The sequence below is a fragment of the Danio rerio genome, chromosome 15 (assembly GCF_052040795.2).
Source record: "Danio rerio strain M-AB ecotype USA chromosome 15, GRCz13ab, whole genome shotgun sequence".
Lineage (NCBI taxonomy): Eukaryota > Metazoa > Chordata > Actinopteri > Cypriniformes > Danionidae > Danio > Danio rerio.
This window is the reverse complement of record NC_141035.1, coordinates 24,256,113-24,282,830: the sequence shown is the minus strand read 5'-3', so window position 1 is coordinate 24,282,830 and position 26,718 is coordinate 24,256,113. Positions and strand designations below refer to the sequence as shown.

The following is a 26,718-nucleotide window of genomic DNA, read 5'->3' as shown; positions in this document are numbered from 1 at the left end:
GTTTCTAATTGTCAGCTTCATTACTTGATTTTAATAACATTTGTTTATTAGTTCATATGGACTAGTAATATTTTTGTAGTATTTATTAGAGTCTTTGGCAGGGTTAATTTCAGTATATATATATATATATATATATATATATATATATATATATATATATATATATATATATATATACACACACACACATATATATATATGAGCAATATCACACGAGTAGCAGTGCGATATGGCTGTATATCGACACTGGTGGGAGGCGTGCGTTGTGCCCAGAGACTGTAAAATATATTGACGTAGTATCCGTGACGTCACCCATAGGTTTCTAAAGAGCACAAAAGAAGCCACAAGTAGGCGCGGCCAACCGTCGCCATTTTGTTTGCGCGTCATCACACCCACGGCGGGATACCAAACAAGGGCAAAGAGGCGGAGAGTGAGCGGAGCTACAGACACCTGCAGGCATTTTGCTTGGACCTGGTTCAGACACACTTTGCTTTGGGAGAACGCTTAATACTTTATCACCTGTGACTCGTTTGTATTCTGACCACTTGTGCTTGGTTGTATACTATATCAATAAAGTGTTTTGAGCCACTAAACATTGTTCTTATGACGTTTTTCATCAGGAGGAAAACGCGAATTACTTCCAAACACTTCAGATATAGTCTGTGTTAGTTAATGTAAGACTATTGATGAAATCCAGCATAACACTGTATGACAACGCTTCAGATGACTGTTCTAGAGCCTACAGCTAATCAATTTGACAGATTCTGGAGTGCATTACAGCTCTAAATATAAATTTAAACGATAAATGACCTTAAATAAAGCAAATACATGTATAGAGATGGTATATAAGTATATAACTTTACTCACATGGGAAACGGAGGCCACGTGAATGGTTTGTGAGCTCAATTAAATGCTCTCAGCATGCCATGCCATCTAATAATTGTAGGAAACAAGTCGAAAGGCAGTTGACTGTGTAAAGCCACATGAAACATCACAGAAATATAATAAACATGCCGAGTTCAGTGGCTAATCTGCAGGATTCAGCTGAGGTGACGTGACGGCGACCAACGAGACCTAGCTGTCACTCAAGTGGCCACGCCCTTAATTACGCAAACTTAATATAACCTAATATAAAGGAAACGGATGAGTTCTAAAAAAATTCACCCCCCTCACAGTTGTCATGAAGGGTAATATTAGCTGTATTAACCAAAATCTTTTTTTGTACAAGGCTGTAAACACCTTTTTCACTGCTGTAAAGTTGGCCATTCTAACAGTGGGCTCAATTGAAATTTGCTCTGTTTTGGAGCCAGGAGCGGCCAGGACTAGCGGAATTTCGGATGAATTGCAGTTTTAGTTACTTCCGTATTGGCTTCATGAGGGAGAGTGGGAGGTTGCCGCTTGGTTGTGCCCCCACCAGTGCCGATATACAGCCATATTGCACTGCTACGAGTGTGATATTGCATTTATACAACAGTTTGACGGCATAATTGTGTATATAAAAACAAAATCAAACATGGAGAGTCTCAAAAACCCTTTTGTATGAGGAACTACTTTATTCCAGATTCAAATCATAAGCTGACAGTTAAACAGTTGAACGTGCATCTTTTTAACTTTAGATCTGTAGTGTCTGCTTTTTGATGGCTGTTTGTGGGCAGACTAATCCGCTTGTTAAGTGGTGACGTGTTTGTGACGTATGTAATACTGTTTCCGGGTCTAAGCCGCCACTCATTTGAGTGGAGAATTCATTTGTTTATGATCACGTTTTATTCCTATCAAACATTAAAGTTAATTTTATATAGAATCATAGTGTACACAACAATCTCTGGGCTTGCTGCATAACAAATACCAAAAATTTAACAATTTATAAAAAAATAATCACTTTCTGGCCATTGGATATTAGGCATGGACATATATACTGCGATTGTGATTTTCGAAAGCCTTAAATCGCTTTGTAAACGTTTATTATTACCATTTCATAAGTCTCCCCATTCAGTTGAATAGAGCGTTTGGACCCGGAAGCGGCTTCGCGTGACGTCACACTTAACAAGCGGATACACAAAGGGTAAAGAGGCTGTAGGAGTTCTGATATTGCAGAATATCGCACGGCTATCAGCCAATCAGACTTGAGAACCAGACAGAACTGTTGTATAAATATATATATATATATATATATATATATATATGAGCAATACAACAGTTCAACATCACAATCCTCTGTATAAATAAGAAAATCAAACACAAAGAGTCTAAAAATCCCCTTTTTATTAGGAACTACTTTCTTCCCACATTCATTCAAATCTGCAGCTGACTTCAAAACAGCAGAAGCCATTACTAATTCCCCAACATCCCTTTAGAGCTAATGTTTGAATGACTCTGTCCAAAGTGATGACAAAACTGCTGATTTTGCTTACACTTTAAGATTATAAGGCTGAATGTGGCATGAAATGCCATCCATCTACAGAGATATCTTCTTACGGTGTTACAGTCTACAGTATTTCTCTGTTGCAGTCGGGATTTCACAATAATTAACCGCAAAAATAACAACGAATCCACTAACGTTACCAGACTGCTGTTGGGTTTGTGATGAGGAAAAACGCTAAACAAGTGCAGACTGTGCTTATTTCAATCTGCCAACACAACACACAATTCTGATATGCGAGCAAATAGGTATAAATGCAGCCCTACAACATACACAAAGAGAGATCATCTAACCTCTCAACATGTCTCTGAAAACCCGGGAGACTGGGGGGAGGGGGTGTTCAGGGGTGAGGTTGAGAACAGGATGCAGAGGGTTTTGGGCGGCCGCTTCGATCGGGTATTGTACCAAAGTTGGCAACCCAGGGGTGTTTACAGAATGTACCAAAGTCGGGGGTGGGTGAAATTACGGGAGTTTTTTTTAGAAGGAAATAAAGACAGGATGTTTGTGGGAGACTGGTCTGAAAAACAGGATACTCCCATGAAAAACGGAAATGTTGGCAGGTGTGCTTACCAGTTTAATATTGATTTGATCTGCTGTAGTTAGAAATCTGTTATATCTTCTAAGCATAAGGGCTTGTTATACTGTTCTGTCACCATCTTGTGGATAGAAAACATCAACTGTCGTCGACGAGCTGTCTCTCAGAAACTGTGAATATTTTAAATAGGCACTATTCTTGCAAATAAACTGCATAGTTGCAATCTAAACAACTACATTCTCAACTAAAAAAGCCTCAAAAGTATATTTTATTATTATTAATTATTAAGTATTATTTGTCAAACTGTAGTGTCTGCTTGTTGCTGGCTGTATTTGGGCGGAGTAATACACAAAGGGTAACGTTATCCAAAGTTATTAAATATGTAAAAATACATTACATGTTAATTATACACTAGTTTATGGTTCTCAACCATGCCCCTGGAGGGACTCTCCTTTGTCTGTCATACCCTTTTACTGGGTATGTGAATCAATGTCAGGAATCTGTCACTTCGGTCTTGTTAGTTCTTGTTTGGGTGGCAGAGTCCAGACACTAGTTCTGTCTTGTCTAGTATGTTGTGCTTGGTTCGAGTATTCTCGGGTTGAGCACTCATTTTTTTGTCATTGTGTTCGTCTTTGTACGAGCGCTGTCTCGGCCGCACTCGGGCCAAGCACACTCCCACTTGACACGGGCGCGCGGGGTCCAAGCATCCTTGTGATGTGCACTCTCGTCCTGGTGTTTGTGTTTGCAGCATGCTGTGTCATTCTCAGGGTCCTAGTCTAGCTGGTTTCGATTTCGGTTGGGACCCGGCTGGACCTGACGGGTTCGGGTGGGTTCGGGTTTAATTCCTATAATTTTAGACAGGGTCGGGTCTGGCCGGGCTTGGCTTGCGCATTAGGTAAATGAACAGTCATGTGATGCATTTCGATTAGTGCGAGAAAGTAATCAAACTGTTTGTTACAACATTAAAATCCATCCCTGCAAAGGTGAAACAAATGATGACGGAGTAATCAAAAAGAACTAATTTTGACTGCGGTCAAGCCAGTCACCAGGTTAGAAGGAACGGTCATTCTAGCCGCCAAGGTACTTCGGTGGTCGCTCATACACTGTACATTACGATAGAGCACTAAACAGCAATCTGACAGGTAAAAAGATGAGGTCACTCACTGCATTGAAACTGCTGTCATGGAAAATTAAATGGATGTTCTTGGCTGGTAGAAGATGAACAAACAATCCCAAAACTTGAAAAATTAGCCAGATCAGAACTCTGCATCTCGGCCTGTAGCCGCAGCAGTCAGTGAAAGGGTCTTCGGTACTGCTGGACGCATCATCCTGAGCGCAGGAATCCGCTAAAGCCAGTGGATTCAATAATGTTCCTCCACAAAAACAACGTAGCCTAATCTAAGTGAGGAAAGGGTTTTTAAATCTTAAATAAATATTAACAACCAACAACCAGACTTGAGCCTGAAATGCGTCTCACTTCAATAATTCACATTACACCTCCGTCTTACACCGAGTTTGGCCTCGTCACCTTTGCTTGAACCCATCTCAGTTTCGCGACAGCCCCCCGTCAGTGCTTTAAATCCATATTTGGCTCTGCAAGCTTCAACCCTTAAGCAGGTTAGCGAGGTCTCGTCTCTATAATGCAGGAACTATGTCTTCGCCCACCGCTCCCTCCGCTCACACTGTCAGTACAAAAGCAATCCATCATTCCTCCACGCTTTTCCAAGGACATACTATTGTTTTACTCTGCGGCAGAGCGGGATTTCACCCACAGCCAAACCACTGAGCTCAGCACGGCCGCCTGAGAGCACAGACGCAATTACTGCAGTGCGCAATGCAGATGAGATGCGCTTGGCTCGCGAACATTGGCATTTTCATACAGCACCTCTCTTGGCTATTGTAAATGGCATGTGAAAGCTGATTTTGTGTGCTTTTGTGTTTGAAAGGTACTTCGCCAATGAGCCATTCGCAGACTTGCATCGGGTCGAGGGGCTCAGAGGTGTGTTTGTGGCCACTTTGATCAATGGATCCGTCAGTGAAGACAACATGAGGTCCGTCATCACATTTGATAAAGGAGGAACCTGGGAGCTTCTTCAACCTCCAGCGGCTGACAGTCTCGGAGGAACTATAGACTGCCAGGTATATTAGGATCATCGGTCACCTTGTGTGAATTGGAGAAATTAGCCAATTGATCTGGGGGGCTTTGTTATAATTTTATTTATTTTATTATAGTTTTATAAAAGTTTTTTTTTTTGTCCCACTGAGCTGTTGTAGTGCATAGGCAGTCTTTATGGAGAGTCTGTACTTTAAAGGGTTTAAAATTTCTGGCACTGCAACTATAGGCGTAAGATGCTCTGTGCTCTTTTAGCCATTCGGATCACAAGCTACAGTAGTAAGCAAAATGCCACTGTAACAGATTACACTGTACATGAGTGATCATTACAGCACTTCTGATAAGTAGGTATGCAGAGATTTGCCTTTTCAAATTGAATTTAAATTTTCTTGATGCATAGTTACATTATGGGAAATAATTCAACATGTCATCGTTTTTCTTAGAAAACATATTTCTAAATGTGCTGTTGACTTGAAATTTCCACTAGATGTTTATAATAACTGAATAAATCCATATATGTAAAGAAAACAAATCTAATTAGTTTACAAATTAAAGGTGCAGTAGGTGATCTTCCACAATGCTAACAACTTAGCATAAATCTCTGACTCACAGTCCCTCTCCTGCCTTCTAGAGCCACGCCTCCTGAAACAGGAGCACCGCAAAAGAACCCTCTCTCATGTGTTAAAAGCAACTAGTCCTTGTCTGGCAGCATGCAACAATATAACAATATAGGTAGAGACTAGGTGGAATAGTGCTATTTACTTGTGTTTTGTTGTTAAACTAATTAAAATCTACATTATCGATGCTGTAAAAGGTCCCTTATGAAACTGAAAATAGTCTTATCAGTCTTTCTTTGAAAGATTTTAGTAGATATAACCCATTTGTAACAACAACATCTAACGTTACATCAGCTTTGTGTGAGGCTAAAACAGTTTTAAAACAGAACATTACCTGTCTAAGAGAAATACTTTAGACATGGTATAATCCTTTCTCCAGCATGCAAAGGTAACTCCAATATTGATTCAGGTTTTTAAAAAGTTTAGATTCAGCATGTTTTTTATCGCGTGCGCCTACTGCACCTTTCAGTTGTGCGTAATGAAATGACAAAAGAAAAAAAAATCGAACACATGAAGAAAGGGAGCTGTAGAAAGGCAGTGAAAGCCCAGACATCGAATGAAACCAGGGTGGACATTTCAGCAAGACAATGATCCAAAACACAGCCAGGTAAACTTTCAAATTGTTTCAGAGAAAGAAAATCAAGCTGTAGAATGGCCCAGCCAATCACCTGATTTGAATCCTATAGAAAATACAAAATAAAGATCAGATTTGATAGAAGAGACCCACAGAACCATCAAGATTTTTACACTCTGTTGAAGTCTTTGAAAAAACACACACTGGGAGTATTCTTTAAGCTGCCATCACCAAAAATGCCTTTAGACTTTAGAAATATTACTGCCAGGAAAAACATGATGTGTTCAGTAGTTATTTCCCCCACTGTACATACATATAGTTGAAGTCAAAATTTATTTAATGAATCACCTCTGGTAAAATTATTTGAAACATTTTTTTTTCTCAAGTGCTGTTTAATGTCTTCTTTTTCAACACGTTTAAAACACAATTGTTTGAAAAGCTGCTATTTTTTTTGTATTTGACATGATAATAGTACATCATATATATATATATATATATATATATATATATATATATATATATATATATATATATATATATATATATATATATATATATATATATATATATATTAGGGATGTGCGGAGCAGCCGGTATTTGTATTTGTATTTGTATTTGTTGAGGGGGGAAAAGTATTTGTATTTGTATTTGAGTAAAATTCAAAATGGCGCAAAAATATATATTTTTTCTATTGCACTTCTAATTTACGTTATAGTGAAAGTATTGTTTAATTATACCCATTATATAAATTATAGATATGCAATATTGGCTGTTGTTTTTGAACATGTGATAAGAAATGTCATTGAAAAGAAAATAACATAGAAGCCATTATCTCATCCATGGTTAAACCAACAACTAATAAAATACCATTGTGAATATTATGAACCCCACCACCACCGTTCTTGTTGAAGGACACTGAATAGACAGATTAAAAACAAATAATACTTCAAAAAACTGTTCTTCTTCTGAAAGAACTTCTTTCCAATAGACATAATTCCAAAAACTAATATTAACTAAATAAATCTAAATAAAACCCTGCCTGGGAGATCTGGCAGAACAAAAGTATTCTATATAATACTAAAAGATACAGCCCTGCTATTGTCATCTGCCAGCCACAAAACAGACACAAAGTTTGTTTGTTTGTTTATTTAGATATCTGCAAATATTTTTCAATGGAAGTCAATGGAGGAATATGACTAGTCAGTCATAATATATTTGCAGATATTTCCAATCTGACTAGTCGAATTATAATTATGACAAGTCAAAATATAATTAGAGATATCTCTAAATATATTTATGGATAGTCTGAACAAGGTTTAAATGCTAAAACAGCTTGCCATACGCTATCACCCAGTAGAACAGTGGAGAGTTCTCTAGTTATATCCTTTCAGTCGTTTGTTATGCAGTGACATGCAGTCAAATATTTCGCCAAACAGTCCTTAGGGATGCGGTGACACGCAGTCAGATATTTTACCGGACAGATCCGCCACTTTTGGCGCGCATAAACGATCATAAAGCTCTCGTGCTGCAGGAATGAGGAGGTCTGCTGAAGGCGCGCAGCTGACGTGCAGTGAGGGGTCTGCGTCTTTAATAAACGACGGCAGTTTGCGATCACTGAACAGCAAGAATGATTAATAAATCCATATGAAACAACCCCTTAAAAGTCACGTCTCGCTTTCAGTTTCGGGCTTTGGTGCGTTTTGCACTGAGCGTGTGTGTGTGTGTGTGTGTGTGTGTGTGTGTGTGTCTCTCTCTCTCTCTCTCTCTCTCTCTCTCTCTCTCTCTCTCTCTCTCTCTCTCTCTCTCTCTCTCTCTCTCTCTCTCTCTCTCACACTCACGCGGGCATGCACGGTGGTCTCATGAGGAAACGCTATGAGGAAACGCTGCTTTTTGATATAGTGTTTTTCTTGCTCCCGAATACAAATAATTTTTCAAGTATTTGTTCGAATCAAGTATTCGTAAAAACACGCTATTCGTGCCTTTCCGAATACCGTATTCGGGTTCGGCTCCACCCTTAATATATATATATATATATATATATATATATATATATATATAGAGTGCTTTGTTCTGTAGCCCAAAGAAAATTATGTATTTCTTAAAGGGATAGTTTAAGTAGTTAACTTTTTCCTTAGTAGGAAAAAACAAATACTATAGAAGTCCATGGTTACAGGCTTTAGGTTTCTTTACAATATCTTTATTTTGTGTTTAACAGAAGAAAGAAAGTCAAACATGTTTGGAACAGGTGAGGGGAAAGTAAATGATGACAGAATTTTCAGTTTTGTGTGAATTATCAATTTAAAGGAGCTAATAGTATTGACATTGAGTTTATTTAACTGATTTAATTCCAATGAAGCTAAAAGAAATAAGACTTTCTCCAAAATATTGTAAAAGTTGAATAGAATAAAATATAGAAATTGCTGTGAAAAAATCCTTTCTATTTTAAATATCCCATGGATAACTTTTGTAAAAGAATAAAATATGACAAGAGGGCAAATCATTGTTTTTAACTGTACATATATTTTTACATTTTCTAAAGATTTAACTTAACAGATAAACAGCGTTTTCAAAAAATGTTTAATGACTTTTATATGATGTGACTTTCATATAACACTATAGTAAATTAATTAATATTTTTAAATATTTTTAAAGAATAAAAAAAAATCACTAAACAATTAGTGTGCTCGTCTCTATTGTGTGTGTAGACTGTTCACTCTGTGCTCTATTTTTTCATGTGGTTATGAAGCTGTGGTTTTTTGTTTGTAAAATGTAAGCCGGAGATGAAGTTGGTGAAGTTTGCAAATATAGTAAGAAGTCTTTTTTCCTGTTGTGCTCTTCTTATCTTCATGTATACTCTCTTTCTCTCTGTCTATCAGCTGAACAGTGGCTGTTCCCTTCACTTGGCTCAGCGATGGAGTCAGCTGTTGAATATTCAGCTGCGCAGGATCCCTATTCTGTCCAAAGAGTCTGCACCTGGTCTCATCATGGCGACAGGTGGGCCACGAGACCGCCTCTCTGCTCTGCGGTTAAACACCTCTCTCACCTACACTATATGCATGAGAGAGAGGAAATACGAGCAAATTAGCTGCAAGTTCTGCGCTTTCCTGTTTGTGCTGCTTCGCTCTTATTAACCCGGGTCCCTTCAGAGAACATGGTAAACAGTGGGAGCTCAAGTGCACGAGGCTGACTTCTTGAGTTCATGCCTGCTGGAAAACATCGATTTTGCTCTCATAGGAAAGCACTTGCTCCCTCTCGTACAGCTCTCTCTTCCTCTGCCAACCGCAGCCAGACCTTTAATTAAATGATTATCAGATAATGTGCATGCATGAAGACGAGAGGCGCAGGAGTCTTGTGAAAATGTCTGGCCGCTTCGCCTGCTATCGCTCCAGCGCAGATGTGCTAATTATTTGCACTTCACCCACTGGCTAATTATCACATACAAACACACCCTCGCACTCATTGACTTAGCCAGCCGAGAGCGGTCACGCCACCTCAACATTGTTCTCATTGCATAAAACGTGTTAAATGCTGCATATCTCTTTTAGGGAGATGAATGTAAACGAAGTTCATTACCGCTCGCATTAATTAATGACTAACCCACCTGCAGTGACGCAGCAGAAAAACACATGTGGGAGAGGAAAGGACAACAATAGTTCTGATGTAAGCAGTGCACAAAAATAAATGATATTATTATGTAGATGAAAACTGGACAGAGTGAACTGAATTTCTGTGGTGTTAGTAAACTAAATAGTGATGTTTCATACTATTTTCGTTCGTAGCTGCATGTTTGTTTGTTTTTTTTATCCATGGTTGACCCATAACATTATATTGCACAAATAATTAAATACCCTTAAGAAATTTTATATATATTTTTATCGCTATAATCGCTTTGTAACATCATGTTCTTTTTTATTTTCTGGTTTCGTTCCAGAAATTATTCATTCACTAATATTAAGATGTTTAAGATGAAATTCGAGAGTTTCCTCATCCTCCAACGCAATGGTCCAGAGGTGTTCAAAATCCAGAAAAGAAAGCAAAAACGTTTTCAAAGCAGTCCATGTGACATGGTTCAACTGTAATCCTATGAAACTCCAAGAACATGTTTGTGTAAAACCAACTTTGTTTTGCAAATGTCTCTCATATCAGATTAGAATGTGTGTTTACAATGGGAAATATAATGTTTGTGTGTTGCACTGCAGACTCTTAAGACAGTATACCACATGTTGTAAATGCGCATTCTGACGAGCTGACAGAGGAGAGAATATATAGGCAAAAAAGGTTGTATTTACTTTAGTTTTATTTTTTTGTGCACAAAAGTGTTTTCGGAGCTTCGAGTAATAACAGTTGAACCACACATATAATTTTTTTTTGTTCAAATCTTTTGATTAACAGTTTGGGCAATAAAGCATCAATTTCAAAAGTATTTGAAAAACAGAGACAAATTATCTTTGCTCCAAAAGAGCCCCCCACCCCACAGCAACATTTCTAAACAATATGTTGTGCCTATTTTTAATCTGTTTTACATTGTGTCATAATATATACATACATACAATACAAATAGATAAAAGTTCCATTATATGTTCACTCATCTATTGTACATATATACGCACACAACATTCACAAGAGTCACAATAAGCTTAGCAAATGTAAAATAAAGAAATAAAATAATTTAGATAGAAATTAAAATGTAGTCAAATAAAATGAAGGGAGGGGAAAAAATGTGAGAAACAAATAAACAATGGTCAAACTGAAAATATTAAATTTGGATCCATTTGTTTTATATACGTCAACACTGGCTGCCAAATAAAATGAAATTTTGACTGCAACCTTTGGTGGAGTACCGAATCTTATATAATTTTTTGACTGAGTTGGAGGATGAGAGAGCTCTCGGATTTCAGCTAAAGTATCTTCATTTCCAATGTTCCAAAATGTATTAATTTATTTATCTATTTAATGTTTTAAATATGAATAAAGGTCCCAGGGATTAAAATGACATGAGAGTGAGGAGCTATTGAAGGAATTAAGGAAAAAAATAAAATAAAAAAATAATCCTTTTGTACTTGCACTACTAGTATTGTGTTGTCTGATGCACTTTGTAACTCGTGTAAAATTGTATATTCTACAACTTTTTCATATATATAAAACATAAAAAAGAGGACTTATTAAATCGAGTCTTTGTTCATACAGATCAGATAGTCTCTCCAAATAAAACAGATGTGAACATCTCTGACCGCAAACAAAACAACTTTGCCACAAATATAAATCCAACCAGCGAAGGTCAGCAGCAAACTTTGGAATCTCGTTTCTTTCATTAGAGGAGTCCCTGGTGAAACAAGCTCTCCTAACTGTGATGTCTGCATAAATAGTCACCCAAAGAATAAGAAAAGTGCACATGAAGTATAGATGACATCAGAACAAACCTTGTGGGAAGTTGATTATAACAAACATTGATAAACCTTCCATATATACTGACACACGACCCTACATTACTGAACATAAATACGCCATTTACTTTTGAATTGAATGCCAGATATCAGTCATAATTGAGGCTCATGAGACGTGACACCAGATGCAGTGTATATATTGATTACTGTATCATCTTTTTCTCTTTCTGTTTCTTCTGCACAGGATCTGTGGGAAAGAATATGGCCAATAAACCTAATGTGTATGTGTCCAGTAGTGCAGGGGTCCGATGGAGAGAGGTGAGAAATTGTTTTTTTTTTTTTTAACATTTTCATATTAAATTTTTGAAATTTTTTTACAATAATATTTAGTTTTTTTCTTTTTCTTTTTTTTTTTTTTGTTTACAAATACTTTTTAGCATGTTTTTAAATTTTTCTGGACTTGACTCCTAGGGAAAATATAAATATATTTCAGCTTTTACTGTTTGTCCAAGTTATTCGGTTGTTGCTAGATCAGATATGATTGCGGTTGAAAGTTAACAAAAATTATTTATATTATTTATTAAATTTCCCATTTACTGTATTTTATTAACGTCTACCCCTACCCCAACCCTAAACCCAGCCATCATGTTATTATGCCATCTATTAAATTTCCCAATAAATAGTATTTTTTTTTACATATACTATGGAGTCAATCGAGGGCAATATACTGTATACGTGCAACATAAAAAAATATTTTGCAAAAAAAATTAAATACTGAGCAAAAAATTGTGAAAAATAATGCAAATCTCAAAAAAACGCAGAGGGAAAATTGAGTTTTGAAAAATAGATAGTAATTTTGCAAACAAAAATAAAGGACTGCAAATAAAAAAAGTAGTGCAAAAAATAATTTAATATTTGCAATTTTTACAATATATATATATATATATATATATATATATATATATATATATATATATATATATATATATATATATATTTGCTTAATTTTTTTCAGTATTGCCTTTACAAAACATCTCAAGTCAATTGCAATCCTCATTTTAATGAAAGGTTTAATTTGCTTATTTTACTACTTGATAATTTAAACAACCAGAAAAAAAGGATTCTGGTATTTTACTTAATCTCAATTAGATTTTTTACAGCGATTCATGGCTGATTTCCTTTGTGTCACGATGTCTCCAAATAATGATATCGCTTCATAGGAGGCAGGTCCGGGCATGCCCTACCCGCCCCAGTTTTCGTGACTCTGCCTTTGTCAAATATGAAGTGCAAAAAACCAGCATCGCAAACTCATGGTTGACTAAAAAGCAAATCAAAATGAGCTTTGCGATTGACTTGAAATATACATATACTTTTTTTAAAAACTGCATATATTTTTTTTATTTGCACTACTTGATTTTTATTTGCCGTTTTTTAGTTTTGTTTGTAAAATTTTTATTTCTCAACTCAATTTTCCCTTTGTGATTTAATTTTGTGATTTGCATTGTTTAATTTTTTTTTTTGCTCAATAGTTTATTTTTTGTTTGCAAAACTTTGTTTAATTTTGCAAGTATATATGGCCCTAGATTGACTCCATAGTCTAACCCAACTCTAAACCCAACCGTCACTGTACTGTAAAATATGAATTATTGTTATACAGTGTCATAAAAAATGCTGCTATATTAATGCGCATATCGCACTTCCAGCCAGCAAAGTGTCCGATCTAGACTTTACCATACTATTCCTTGCCACCATTTCATATTTGCCATCACATTTTGCCACAAATACAGCAATTGCTAGTTAAAATGTTATCTTTGCCACTGTGTAATGCGTGTGAAGAATGTACAAAGTAACTATCGTTAACAATACTCAATAATAATTGCATTAAAACGAAACATAGGTGAACATGAATCATAATTTTCAAAGATTTTCAGTTTCACAGTCCAGTTTCAGACTAATCCAGTTGGGAAATAGTTTCTTTAAAAAGCTCAGTATGCGCAGGACAAAAAGCGCTGCTTCTGTGTGGGTGGGAGGTCAAAACAAAGAGAAAAAAAAGATGCTTTTTCAAATGTATCTGGCTTAGTGTCGACATCCCTCTTATATAAACATCTTTTTTAGTCATGAATTATTGTACATTGGACACTAGTTGCTTATTCCATTTGTTCCTCTTTGTTATTAAAGTGGTATACAACACTACTGCATGCTACAAAAGGCAAAGCAGCCTTTGTGAATCCATGTAATGGATATGTGTGTTGTTCAGGCTCTGGCTGGTCCTCATTTCTACACCTGGGGAGATCATGGAGGGATCCTGATGGCTATCGCACAGGGCGGGTCCAGCAAAACACTCAAGTCAGTAACCGTTCAAGGATCTAATGTCGCTTTGCTTTTAGTAGACATGTTGTCTGATGTTACTGAGATATGTGTCTTGTATTTTGGCGGCTCAGGTACAGTACTAATGAGGGCGAGACCTGGAAGGAGTTCCAGTTCTCTAAACAGGAGGTGTATGTTTACCAACTGCTGACTGAACCGGGTGAGAAGAGCACCATCTTCACCATCTTTGGCTCGTATGCTGACCAGAAGCACAGCTGGCTCATCGTCCAGGTCAATGCTAGTGATGTGCTCGGTAAGAGAACTGATCATTCTAATTGGTGCACAAACCAAAACACTCTGAACAACCACACTGCAAACACCTTAGCAATGGTGATTGGTTGACGAAGATAGACAAAAGACGCATTTGAATTTACATCTGGTGTTTAAAACCCATCTCTTTTTCACTCTATGATGAGGAAGGGTCTACGTCCATGTGAATGTTTTGACTTTTTCAGAATTTTTATGGAATATTCTATGTGTACCTTTTCATTTATTATGCTTTCAAAATATAGATTATGTAAGTAATAATATATTGTTTATTTCCTTTCCTTCAAGTCTGGTAGCATGAAAGTGCATTATTGACTAGATTTGAGAACATCAACATTTGCTTCTCACACAGGGCTGTTTATGCTAATGAGGGATTTGTCATTAATGGGCGGGGCTTTCCCCCTCTGATGACATGTACAAAGGGAGAATGTCAATCAAAGGGTTTCTGCAGACTGTTTTTGTGTAATTATAAAAAATAAAGACAGACTATAGAGCTGGGCGATAAAATTGGTATCAGTATTTATTAACCGAACACCATTGTCAATAACGATATAACAATGACGGCTATATACTACATATACTATATTCGATATGACGGCTATATAGTTTTATTAAAATGTGGCTGCTGAGTGCACACCTTGAAAGGAATGCCAATAAGCTTAGGGTGTGTTTGTCATTTCCAATGGAGGCACTTGATGTGCACAACGCGCACATTTTCCAGGTACACCTAGTTGAAAAACATCTGAACTTTTCCGAATGAGGTTTGTGCCACATGATTTCTTTAAGTATAACTAACCAGTCCGTTTCACACATTGGATGGAATATACATATTTCAGTAATAATGATAGACAATATTCCTCAGACAAACACAGAGCATCTAAACACTGCAGTGCTTTTTACTTTTCTCCATAAACGTGCATCAGAGCTGCAGCAATGATTTGTCCATTTGTCTTCCTCTGAGAAAACGCGTAATGATCGCTTAGTTACGAGAGATGCCAGGGAAGCGCGAGTGCAAAGCTCATCACTTGTCACTTCTGGTCAAAACAACAACACTTACGAAAATGAGTGCCGTATAGCAGCAGTGAGGACATTGTAAATAAAAAGGATGTAAGGATGTCGCCAGAGTGGCTTTTTGGTTTCTTGTGCACCTCAGTCATCCTAATATTCCTAAATGTATTGTAAAATACATATAATAGATAATTATCGGTACCGAATGATATGAATCGTGATCATTTTTATAATTTTTCTTGCAATATCGCCCAGCCCTAGCTGGGTATTTTCACTCACTCTTACCACACAACTGTGTTAAGACACCTTATAAAAGTGATTTTGCATAGCAGGTCCCCTTTAAAATATACATCTGCTTTTTTGTATGTTTAGGCGTGCCGTGCTCAGAGGGCGACTATAAACTGTGGTCTCCCTCGGACGAGAGGGGCAATGGCTGTCTGCTCGGCAGGGAAATGGTGTACAAGCGCCGCTCTCCTCACGCCACCTGCTTTAATGGCGAGGACTTTGACAGGCCCATCTCTCTGTCCAACTGCTCCTGCACACGTCAGGATTATGAATGGTATGAGCTGAAATGAGTTCTGTCTTCTCATGTTTCATCTGAATGCACAATCAATATTCACTGTTTTGTTATGTCATCTCTGTCTGACTCCAGTGACTATGGGTTTAAGCTGAGCGAGGATCTGTCTCTCGAGGTGTGTGTGCCTGATCCTGAGTTTTCTGGAAACCTCTACGCCCCGCCAGTGCCATGTCCGGTGGGCACCACTTATCACCGCAGCAAAGGGTGAGAATGCTGCTTAAATTTACTTGATTTTGTTTTCTAGAATTTTTTTGATTCGTTTTTGCTCTTAAACATGATCCAGAATCATTTTGAGCAACTACATAAACAAGCTGTTTTCAAAACATCTACTTACCTCAGCATGATTCACATTAGTAAGCTTATAATTATGTTTTCTAATTTGTGTGGTACTGGTGAGTTTTCACAAAAAAAGAAATTGTGCTGCTGTTCTTTTTTTGCATCTTTGTCTCATATACATGTAGACAAATGATTAAACTTAGCAATTTTTTTGGACCCTTTTCACAAGACTGTTATGACGTGTTAATAGAAAACATTTGGATATGTAATTGTAAAAGCTTCTTTATGCCACGTTTCTGTTGCATAGAACAAAACTGCTGTAAATAAACAAAGTTATGCCACCGTAGCACTAGTTTATAGTTAAAGGACTTTTATTTTGACAGTGTGGTCAGATAGAACTATTTAACAGAGTAATTAATATGTATACAAAAATTATTACTACGATTGCATTGTTGAATAATATTGGCAAATAATACTTACAAATAATACTGTCGGCAATTAATAAGTACACACATCATTTAAACAAATTTTTGATGGACTTTAACAGTTTAACAATAAACATTTAATTTCACAAACCTTGCAGACTTAGTCAGATCCAGTCATGAGATCTTAAAAAGCATGTTTTTGTATCCTGTATGATCACATGATGTTGAAAGGAATTCAGTTTAGGTTCACTAAAGATGTGTAATTCATAAACCTTTGAATTTTTAAATAATTCTGCTTTTTATGAAATTTCATATGCATATTCATATATTTTATCTGTGTGCTGTATGTAAAATGAGTATTATATGTACTTTATTTGAACAAGATGTTTGCTTATGCAAACAAACTTCCCAGAATACTGAGTGCTCTTTTAGTGTGTGTCTACTTCCTTATATATTTGTATTAAATGTTTATTTATTTGTGAAAAATAGTTTGTCTTCTAAATTAAACATGTTATAAGTTTATTTTACAGTTTTATATACAATAACTTGTATAATTTTAAAACATTTTTAAATGATTAACGATCGAAAAGCGACAGAAATGTTTCTTAGTTTTTCAGATTATATCTGAATGTAAACTCAGCATTACAGACTGAAGCTTTAAAAAAATGTATAATAATAATTCCTTACATTTATATAGCGCTTCATTTATATAGCGATTCATTTATATAGTGATTTATTTATATAGCGTTGATATAGATCTCCACATCCACCACCAGTGTGCATCCTAAGTTTTTTAATGGCCACAGAGAGTCAGGACCTCGGTTTAATGTCTAATCTGAAAGACGGTGCTCACTGAGCAGTATAAAGTCCCCTTCACTATACTGGGGCATTAGGACCCACACAGACCACAGGTTGAGTGCTCCTTGATGGTCCCACTAACAGCCCTTCCAGCAGCACCCTAGCTTTCCCATGTGGTCTCCCATCTAGGTACAGACAGAGGACAACCCTGCTTAGCTTCAGTGGGAAAAAAAAAAATTATCAAGAATTCGTTAATTTCATTTGAACTCCAAATAGTATTATTGTATACTGTAGAGGTCACTTTAAAGAGTTGTCTTCTGTTTGTGAATCCAAATCAAATTGGTTGCCATTTAATGCTGAAATCAACCAAAAAATACCAAGAGGGTGAATTGTATCGACTCATTGTTCTCCAGGATCCAGATTATTATCCTTCACCGTGAGCATCCGCCCAGGAGCATTATTAGATCTGCTACTGCTGTGTCACCATGCATCTCTCCTCTCATTATCTGCTGTCGACAGGAGATTTATTTAGAACATGGACTTGAACCGAATTTATCTGGAAGGATCTCTTGCTCAGTCAGTTGAGCTGAAGGAAATGAGGTTAATTATAATTAAATGGGGAAGTGATGTTAGTTCCTTTTATTTAGGGATGCACAATATGTTCAGAGCAGCTGTGAATTTGATGTGCTTTATAATTTGGTAAGCAAAGTGTGAACACAACTTTTTGATTTATTTTTATCATACTGTATGTTATATTTTGAGTGACAGTGATAGTTCTGATGTTAATAAGCTAAAATTGTGACAAAAACTTGTGACACACAAAATGAACACACAGGCTTTAGATTTTAAATTAATCAGTGTTTTGAATGATTCTGGAGAATCATTTAGCTTTTTAATTCATGTATACAGGCAAAAAGTGATGTCTCGAATTAGATTTTTTCACAATATTTGCTCAATGACCCAACAAGTTTATTTAAACCATCAATATATTAGGAACGCTATACTGGGATGATGAAAACAATGAAGTCTTTGAATGACAAAAATATTCAGGAAAAAAAGGCAAACTACTTCTTGCAAAAAATTTCACTGGGAATATTAAGTTATTAATATTTCAGTGATTTTTATATTCGACTATCTGCCATTCTGTGCATTCTTCATTGTACATGTTGCCTTGATTGTCACAAATGCAATAACTAAAACATGGGACCTATAAAAAACACGAATTATTGCAATATCATTAAATTTTAAGGGGTCTATTCCGGAATATCAAGAATAAGGTTTATTCCAGTCTATTATCTTAGTCCAAGTAATATCAAGAATTTTTATTTAGCATTTTAATCTTTACCTCCAGTTCACTGAAATATACTGTATGTACTAATAATTCTGGCTTTAACTGTATATATTTTTTCTATGCTAATTTTTATTTATTTATTAATTTTTTGGTTGTTTTAGGCTGTTTTTCTCACAATCACTTCAGTCAAATGTTTTAGCAAATAATCTTGGGTACTTCTTGAAACATTAATAAGCATCAGAACAACAATCCACAGGAAAGCAGGAGAATTCATTTGCATCTCATTAAAGCATCACATAGTGTCAGTGTTTAGAAGTTTTTCTGATTTTCTGAAGTGAGATGTGTTGTGTGTTTGGCGTTTGCTCTGGTTTTTTAGGTACAGGAAGGTGTCTGGTGACAGCTGCACTGGTGGAGATGTTGAAGCTCGGCTGGACGGAGAAAACCTGCCCTGTCCAGTGGGAGGTACAGTAGAAAACCTTCTTCTCAACAAACATAGTCATATTCATATTTCATAGTCATATTTCTCTTTGTTTCATGTACTGTAACAAAACACAATTCAATGGCACGCAAGAGGAAGTTGAGAAGTCACATTCACAGAACAGTCATATATGTTAGTAATGAAATGACGTCAGCATCGTTATTTAGTAATAGAGATTATTTATTAGTTTTAGATTAAAAAAACACATAAGATGGTTCACAGAAAAAGAGGAATATAGAGGAATGTAAGGGTGGATAAACAAGCCAAGTATAATTTTATTTAGATTGCGCAATACAATCTAAAAAAGATTCAACAATAGTTAAATCAGAGTACTGCATATTGAAAATAAATTGAATTCAAGTTTTAAAAATTTCTGGAAAATGTAATTGGAAGAAAATAAATATTGTTTAATGAGAATTTTTAAACACGTGCTTACTTTTAGCAACTTTTTTGCATTGAATTGGTCAAAAATAACAGTAACAGCATTTATAATATTAGAGAAGATTTGTGTTCTTTTTAATCCTACGTGTGCAGGTGAAGGATAGTTATTATTGTAGTTAAGGTTACACATTATTTTGTGTTATAATGTCATTTATTGAAGTAGAATGAGCCTAACCATATCATCAAATATTTGACCTAAGCATTTTTAAAGGCTGACTGACATTAACCAAAGACTATAGAATACACAAGGCATGTCACTTGTATAGTTTTGAATAGCGAAAAGTGTAACAGTTAATATAGTGAATGAAGCCCTGCCTTCTAGTACAGGAGCCAATCATTGATCACAATAGACTGACATTCTATGGAGAGGGGCTCGGAGCAGATGTGAGTTTCTGCATATTTTGTGTGATTCAAACGTTTAGAAATGAAGCTAAAAAGAAAGTTGTTGTTTAATTTTATATGTGATTCCTAATATGAAATCTAATCATAAGCTTACAGTAGCAAGCAATTTTAGAGAATTCAATGTTTCACAATTCTAACAGAATGCCCAAGCATACTGTCAGAGAGGCTTTTAAAGTTGGCCGCCGAGTGTAATGACTTGCCTTAAAGGCAAGGCTTTGCATTAACCTGTTTTAAGTACAGCTTTGCATAAAGTAAGGCACGTGTTCTTTTTTTCATAGCTGAACCTAATAAAGTACAGTTATAATGCAGTGGTTTGTTATGGCTAATGATATTGTAATCATGTTCAGAAGTAATATATAGATGTCATTTTCCCTAACAATTTAAAAATTCTAAGATTTCAAGATTCACTCTGCTGTGATCCTTTACTCTTGCACCTAATATAGATTTAATTGAAATGCTGTACATTGAAGCATCTGAAGATCAAATGAGGATAGTTTGGAGTGTGATCAAAGGCCCCATAAAGAGTCGCTTCTGTCTAGACTGGCTCTTCTCTCTGGCATTGTGGCGCTCAGCCACTTGACCACGCTTCAGTGCTCACGCTGATTGGCTCTCTTCTCCAACTAGAGGGTTCTGGGAATAAATAAGGAGCCCTTTCAAAAGGCTCCAGTCTGAACCAGTGGGAGAAGAAAGTGATGTGACTCTCAGTGGGGCCATCAGGTTTCTTTTACAATTTGCAATGAAACAGAAAATGAAAGGTCTACCCTGAAGTGTGGAGGTGGTTAGCGAGAAACAACTCTCTTTTAGTGCCAATGAGTTTAAAATTAAATGCTCAACAAGGACATATGGAGTGTTCAGGTGTGTTTTTCTCTGGAGTGAGTCTTGTTTTAATTCTTAACCGAGACCCGCTGTTTTTGTGTGTGTGTGTGTGTGTTTCTTTAGAGAGTAATGAGTTTATCCTGTATGCTGTGAGGAACTCCATCCACCGCTATGACCTGGCCTCTGGCACAGACCAGCAGCTGCCTCTCACGGGTCTTCACGAGGCTGTGGCACTGGACTTTGATTATGAGAAGAACTGCCTGTACTGGGCGGATATTTCGCTGGACACCATACAGGTGAATAAGCATCTTTCAATAATATATGGATGCATGACCTGTTGGTAACTGGTAAAAGCAACTCTTAAAATGATTGTACATCTTCAATTCGACACTTTAATGTTAGTCTCTAAAGTTTCAGCAATGAAGTAATTAAAAATGTTAGTATACATTTAGGGTGTAAATAACATTTATTTTTTATATATATTTTTTTACTTTTTTAGTATCAAAATGTAAATATTGCTACATGTGAATAGCTGTTTCCATCAAAAAATGTGAATTAAATTTATGCACAAAACTAGAATATCGCATGAAAGACGTGCGGATAAAGCAGCGTTTCCATCCAACAAGTCAAAGTGAACAACAGCGCCTTTCCTGATTAACTGGTGCCAAATATTAACAGTAAAAGCGGACTTTGCTGCAGTAGGAGATGCTGCGTTAATCTCTTCTTTATTTAATAAATGACTTGCGCCTCAGAAGGCAATCCTGGCACGCAATGAACGTGTGGTGGTGTTTGAAGGCGTCAGACGCCGAGCACAGACGGTCTTGACAGTTCTGAAGGTCATTAATAATATAATAACACTTATACTGAAATGGCGAAGGCGTTTTAGAATGACCAAAACAACATTTCAGATGTTTTACAATGTGCTCAGCCTGCTGGTTTATCCATTCACACAAATATTTATTATCACATGATCTCTTATAACAAAATCACATGACTTTTTTAATGCGCATACTGGAATTTGTTTTGGTAAAAGTCTTTCCATCGCAGTTTATGCACATCTTTTCTTATTGAATAAAAAGTTAATCCTACTTAATTATCTGCATACATTTTTTTATGCACATTTCCATAAATTATGTGCATCTTGGCATTTTCATCGACAATTTTTTTTCATGCGCATAAACAAAATGCACTTAATATTAGGTGGATGGAAACGAATCTAATGTGAAACCAAATATTTGCACAAATTTGACTTAAAACTGTAAATTGTAAATAAATTGTTACAAATATAATGCCAAAAAATAAATAAATAAATAACCAATATATTAAAGGTGATAATAAATGTGCAAAAAACAAACAAACATAACATTAAAGCATTGTTATTTCTTTTGCTGTCTTAATTTTTGCAATATATTATATACATATTTCCAGGGCTTGACATTAACACCCGTGAGCAAATTTTAGTGGGTAAGACAGTTACGCCCACTAGCCAATTTGGCTGGTTGCAAACCATTTTTAAATTGCCAGTACTGGCTAGTCACTAAAGATTGGAATTATAGTTTATGGTTGTTTGTCAATATGTGTGCAAATGTGATCTTCGAATCCAGAAGCAGCATGACTAACTGTTAAAATAACTGTTCGCGCGCAAGCAAATCAAAGCAGGTAACTACCGAGTGAAGGGTGATCACCTCACATTTGCACTGTGAGAGACAGACTCCCGTTACCTTGTGCGAAGCAACTGTGCCTGGAAACGCAACTAGTGCGATTGGTTCTCATTGACCTGGACAGAGTACTGTGCATAGTTTTATGACGATCAATTTTTTAAATGTCAGTTGTATTGAAGAACATTTTTGTTAAATAAAAAGTGTATGTATGCAGCTATATTTTGCTTGCTTTGACACATTATTTAGAAATTATGGCCAGGAAATAATTAGTTTGGTGTTGGTTGAGAAAAATTTGGTAAATGCTTTGTGTTGAGCCCTGAAAAGTCATGTGAAATAAAAACTAATTGCTACGTGACACTATGAAATTCATTTAATAATGCTCATTATGCAAGGTCATTCACAACACACAAAAAAGTTAAATGAACAGGAGGACATAACACAACATTTAAATTAATTTTAGCATGTCAAAGTCAATTTAATGCATATGAAATATATTTTCCCAACAACAAAATTATGGCTAGTGAAAATGACCAGTGGTTAATAACGTTACTAGCCACAGTGGCTGGTGATCAAAAAAGTTAATGTCAAGCCCTGCTCAATTCATTTGTCATGAATGTGCGCCCTCTAGCAGTCAAAATGACAGATTATGGTTTAAAAGTCTGTTTGTTCTTCTTTTACAGAGACTGTGTATGAATGGAAGCTCTGGACAGGAAGTGATTGTCAAAAGGGACTTGCAAAATGTGGAGGCGCTGTCGTTTGACCCCATCAGCCGATTGCTTTATTGGGTGGATGCAGGTGCACAGAAGATTGAGGTAATGAAAGGTTAAAACTTCTTCAGCATCATCAGGTTCAGCTGTTCATTCATAAACTCATCCTCACACTGTATGTGTTCCAGGTGTCCAACTCTGATGGAGACCTGAGACGCACTCTGGTCAACTCTTCAGTGGTGGACCAGCCTCGAGCCCTGGCACTCATGCCAGCAGAGAGGTGTGCTTTATTTTTTCCACTGTAATGCCTCTCTTATCTTTGGTTTTAACAGAATTTAGATTTTTTGTGAAATTACACTAAACATACTGGTTTAATGTACAGGTGATATTAGAGATTTATTGTGTAACATATATCAGTTATCAGCTGATATTTGAGAAGTTGTTTATTGTATCATATATCTGTAACGCATCAGTTATTGGCCCATATTGAAGAACTGTTTTAATGCATCACTTATATTGGCACCTTGTTTCGGTTATTAGCTGACATCAAAGAAATATTTTTTTATTGGTAAATAATTTTATTGGTAAAATAATGTCTTGTCAGCTTGAATTAAAGTATTTTTTTATTGAATCCGATATATCGGTATGTACAGGTTATGAGCTGATATTCTTCTTCTTTTTTTTTTTTTTTGAATTAACTTAATCCCCACAGTCCAAAGACATGCGGTACAGGTGAATTGGATAGGCTAAATTGTCCGTAGTGTATGAATGTGTGTGAATGAGTGTTTGTGGATGTTTCCCAAAGATGGCTTGCGGCTTGAAGGGCATCCGCTGCATAAAACGTAAAAATGTGCTGGATAACTTGGTGGTCCATTCCGCTGTGGCGACCCCAGATTAATAAAGGGACTAAGCTGACAAGAAAATAAATGAATGAATGAATGAAATGACTAAATATACTAGCATAATTTATCAGTTATCAGCTGGTATACATTTTTTTTTGTTTTGTATTGTATCAGATATATCGGTTTCATAGTATTAGCTGATATTAGAGCATTTTTCTTGAAAATGCTTAAAATATTGCCATCATTTATTGGTTATCAACTGAGATTAATGATTAATTTGGATACAGAAATATCAGTCATCAGCCATCTCTTTGAAAATGTTTGTTTTATTTGAGATATATCGGTAGTACCTCGTATTGTTTTCGACGGATAATAGAGAATTTTAGGTTTTAGTGAATTTTTTTTATTTTGTTATTATTTGTTTTTGTGAAAAGGATTTTCACTGATCTGCATGTCTCTCTTAGCTTGATGTTTTGGACAGATTGGGGTGATCGTGCAGCAGGCGTCTACCGCAGCTGGATGGACGGCTCGAACATCTCCTGCATTGTGTCAGAGGGAGTCCGCTGGCCTAATGGCATTACAGCTGATGAGTCGTGGCTGTACTGGACAGAGGCATATGGAGACCGCATTGAACGAGCTGATTTTAATGGAGGAAGCCGCACTGTCATAATGGAGGGCCTGCCTCATCCTTACGCTATTGCTGTTTTTAAGGTAGGCACAGTGGTACTGTATGAATCATGGCAGTGTTGCAGGTAAGGATTGGTAACACATTGTTAAACTTTTGGTGTCTTTGTTGGTGTAGAATGACCTGTACTGGGATGACTGGTCCAGAATGGGAATCTTCAAAGCACCGAAATCAGGCTCACCGGACAGTGAGTTGATAGTGGGCCGCCTAACAGGAGTAATGGACCTCAAGATCTTCTACAAGGGAAAAAACAGAGGTTAGACCAAATTATGTTTAACAGGGTAAGAGAATTTTCACAGTATTTCCTATAATATGTCTTCTTTTTGAGAAAGTCTTATTTGTTTTATTTCAGCTAGAATAAAAGCAGTTTTTATTATTATAATTTTAAAAAACATTTTAAGGTCAATATTATTAGCCTCTTTAAGCAATATTTTTTTCTGATTGTCTACAGAACAAATCATCATTATATAATGACTTGCCTAATTAACCTAGTTATTGGGAAATAAACTAAAATAAACTGTAAATATTATCCCACTTGCTTTTTGAGCACTGTCTTACACCCCAATGATTCGTCATTGTCCTCACCCACTTTACAGAAAGGACTGCCCTTGGCTTTAGAAATTAAAGTGTTGTTCACTGATGAGTCACGCGGGAAAAACGGCTGCGGTTACAGTCTTTATGTGCATAATACACGGTTATCACAGGTAATCAGGGGTGCCCCAAGGGGTAAATTCTGGCCACCCCAATATGATTTTGCTTTTGACATTATTAATTTAAATGTACTTATATAAATTGCCAATATTTCAATAAATAAATAAAATGCAGCCACTAAATTAATGTTGGTGCCAATGACGTAGCTGATTCAGTGCCTCTTCCCATCAGAGCTGGTTCAACGCTGGTGAAAGCAAACTGACGCATACGCGCAGAAAACCATTCGCATGCACCTCATGCACTCTTGTCTGCATCGCGGTTGTTTGCATGTACGGCGATAAAATACGCACCTTTCATACGCCGTGAAACCGGAGTAACAGACTTTTGTGCAGAGGTGTCGGTACGCAGCGAGTTTTGCAAGTTGATTAAACTAAAGTTTATATGATATGATGATGATGTTACTGAGCTTTAAAGCAGAAAGGAGGGATAAAGAGTCAGGGAGGTAAGACTTCATAACATTAACTCTTGGCCATGAGTAGGGTCTAAGACAACAGATAATTCTATGAAACAAATGTTTTTGTTTTCTTTAAAATTGTCATAATTAATATTCATGCAAAAGGTTTCTTAACTGATTTTAGCATATCGCTAACCCTGTTGTTGCATTGTTTTCCAGTAACAATTAGTATTGATTTCTGTTATTTATTTAGAATAATAATTGTATAATAATATTAATGATAGTTGTATTTATTTAGAATAAATATAAATAAATCTTCGTTAACAGCACGCACACACCTTCAATAGATAGCAATGGCAATTTATTATTTACATCAATAGTAGAAGCTGCATTAATAATATTGTGGCTAGAATAATATTGTGGATAAATAATATTATTAGGGTCTGTATAGAGAGTGTGTGTGTATATAGTAATGCCTTTTGTCCAGTTTGTTCATTTGTTTGTTTAATAATTAACTCATTAATCTTCATTAATTTTAGACATGGCATATACTGTATGCTGTACAATAAAAGTATGTGAAACATACCTAAAAAGTTATTTATAAGTATGAAAAGTGTTTTAAAACTAAATATTGATGTTTATTTGGTTTACACAGGTACTCGCTGAATTATTTCTAGGAATTAATTGCAATATTTCAAGAGTATTTAATTAAATGAATTAAAACCCCATTAATACATTTACTAGGAACAAAAATATAACATTGCACTGAATTCATACTTCTTTTTTTTTGTGTGCCACCCCAAGATTTCGTATGGCCTCTTCTGGCCACCCCTAAAAAAAAATTTCTGGGGGCGCCACTGCAGGTAATTCGTGATAGACACAGTGGAGAAAACTCGAAAATCAGGCACGCTCATGTCTGGATCCACAAGT

At 36.1% G+C, this 26,718-nt stretch overlaps 2 protein-coding genes across 5 annotated transcripts in view; one reads left to right on the top strand and one right to left on the bottom strand.

The window, feature by feature from the left end:
• Positions 1 to 26,718, top strand: part of sorl1 (sortilin-related receptor, L(DLR class) A repeats containing) — a 129,152-nt gene that overhangs the window by 71,022 nt on the left and 31,412 nt on the right. For all 4 annotated transcript variants that reach the window (XR_015509351.1, XM_087284023.1, XM_087284024.1 and 1 more), the window contains exons 9-21: positions 4,901 to 5,093; positions 9,135 to 9,252; positions 11,887 to 11,960; positions 13,900 to 13,988; positions 14,084 to 14,262; positions 15,657 to 15,843; positions 15,937 to 16,065; positions 19,028 to 19,113; positions 20,912 to 21,084; positions 23,130 to 23,261; positions 23,345 to 23,436; positions 24,463 to 24,709; positions 24,801 to 24,939. Coding sequence is in view for 3 of the 4 variants with exons in the window: in XM_087284023.1 (XP_087140149.1) it covers positions 4,901 to 5,093; positions 9,135 to 9,252; positions 11,887 to 11,960; positions 13,900 to 13,988; positions 14,084 to 14,262; positions 15,657 to 15,843; positions 15,937 to 16,065; positions 19,028 to 19,113; positions 20,912 to 21,084; positions 23,130 to 23,261; positions 23,345 to 23,436; positions 24,463 to 24,709; positions 24,801 to 24,939 (1,838 nt within the window). In the remaining variant the exon portion in view is untranslated. The remainder of the gene's footprint in view (positions 1 to 4,900; positions 5,094 to 9,134; positions 9,253 to 11,886; positions 11,961 to 13,899; positions 13,989 to 14,083; positions 14,263 to 15,656; positions 15,844 to 15,936; positions 16,066 to 19,027; positions 19,114 to 20,911; positions 21,085 to 23,129; positions 23,262 to 23,344; positions 23,437 to 24,462; positions 24,710 to 24,800; positions 24,940 to 26,718) is intronic.
• LOC101886227 (ovostatin) overlaps positions 26,415 to 26,718 on the bottom strand; it is a 370,063-nt gene continuing 369,759 nt past the window's right edge. Inside the window, exon 4 of the transcript XR_015509358.1 lies at positions 26,415 to 26,633. The gene's annotated coding sequence lies outside the window, so the exon portion shown is untranslated. The remainder of the gene's footprint in view (positions 26,634 to 26,718) is intronic.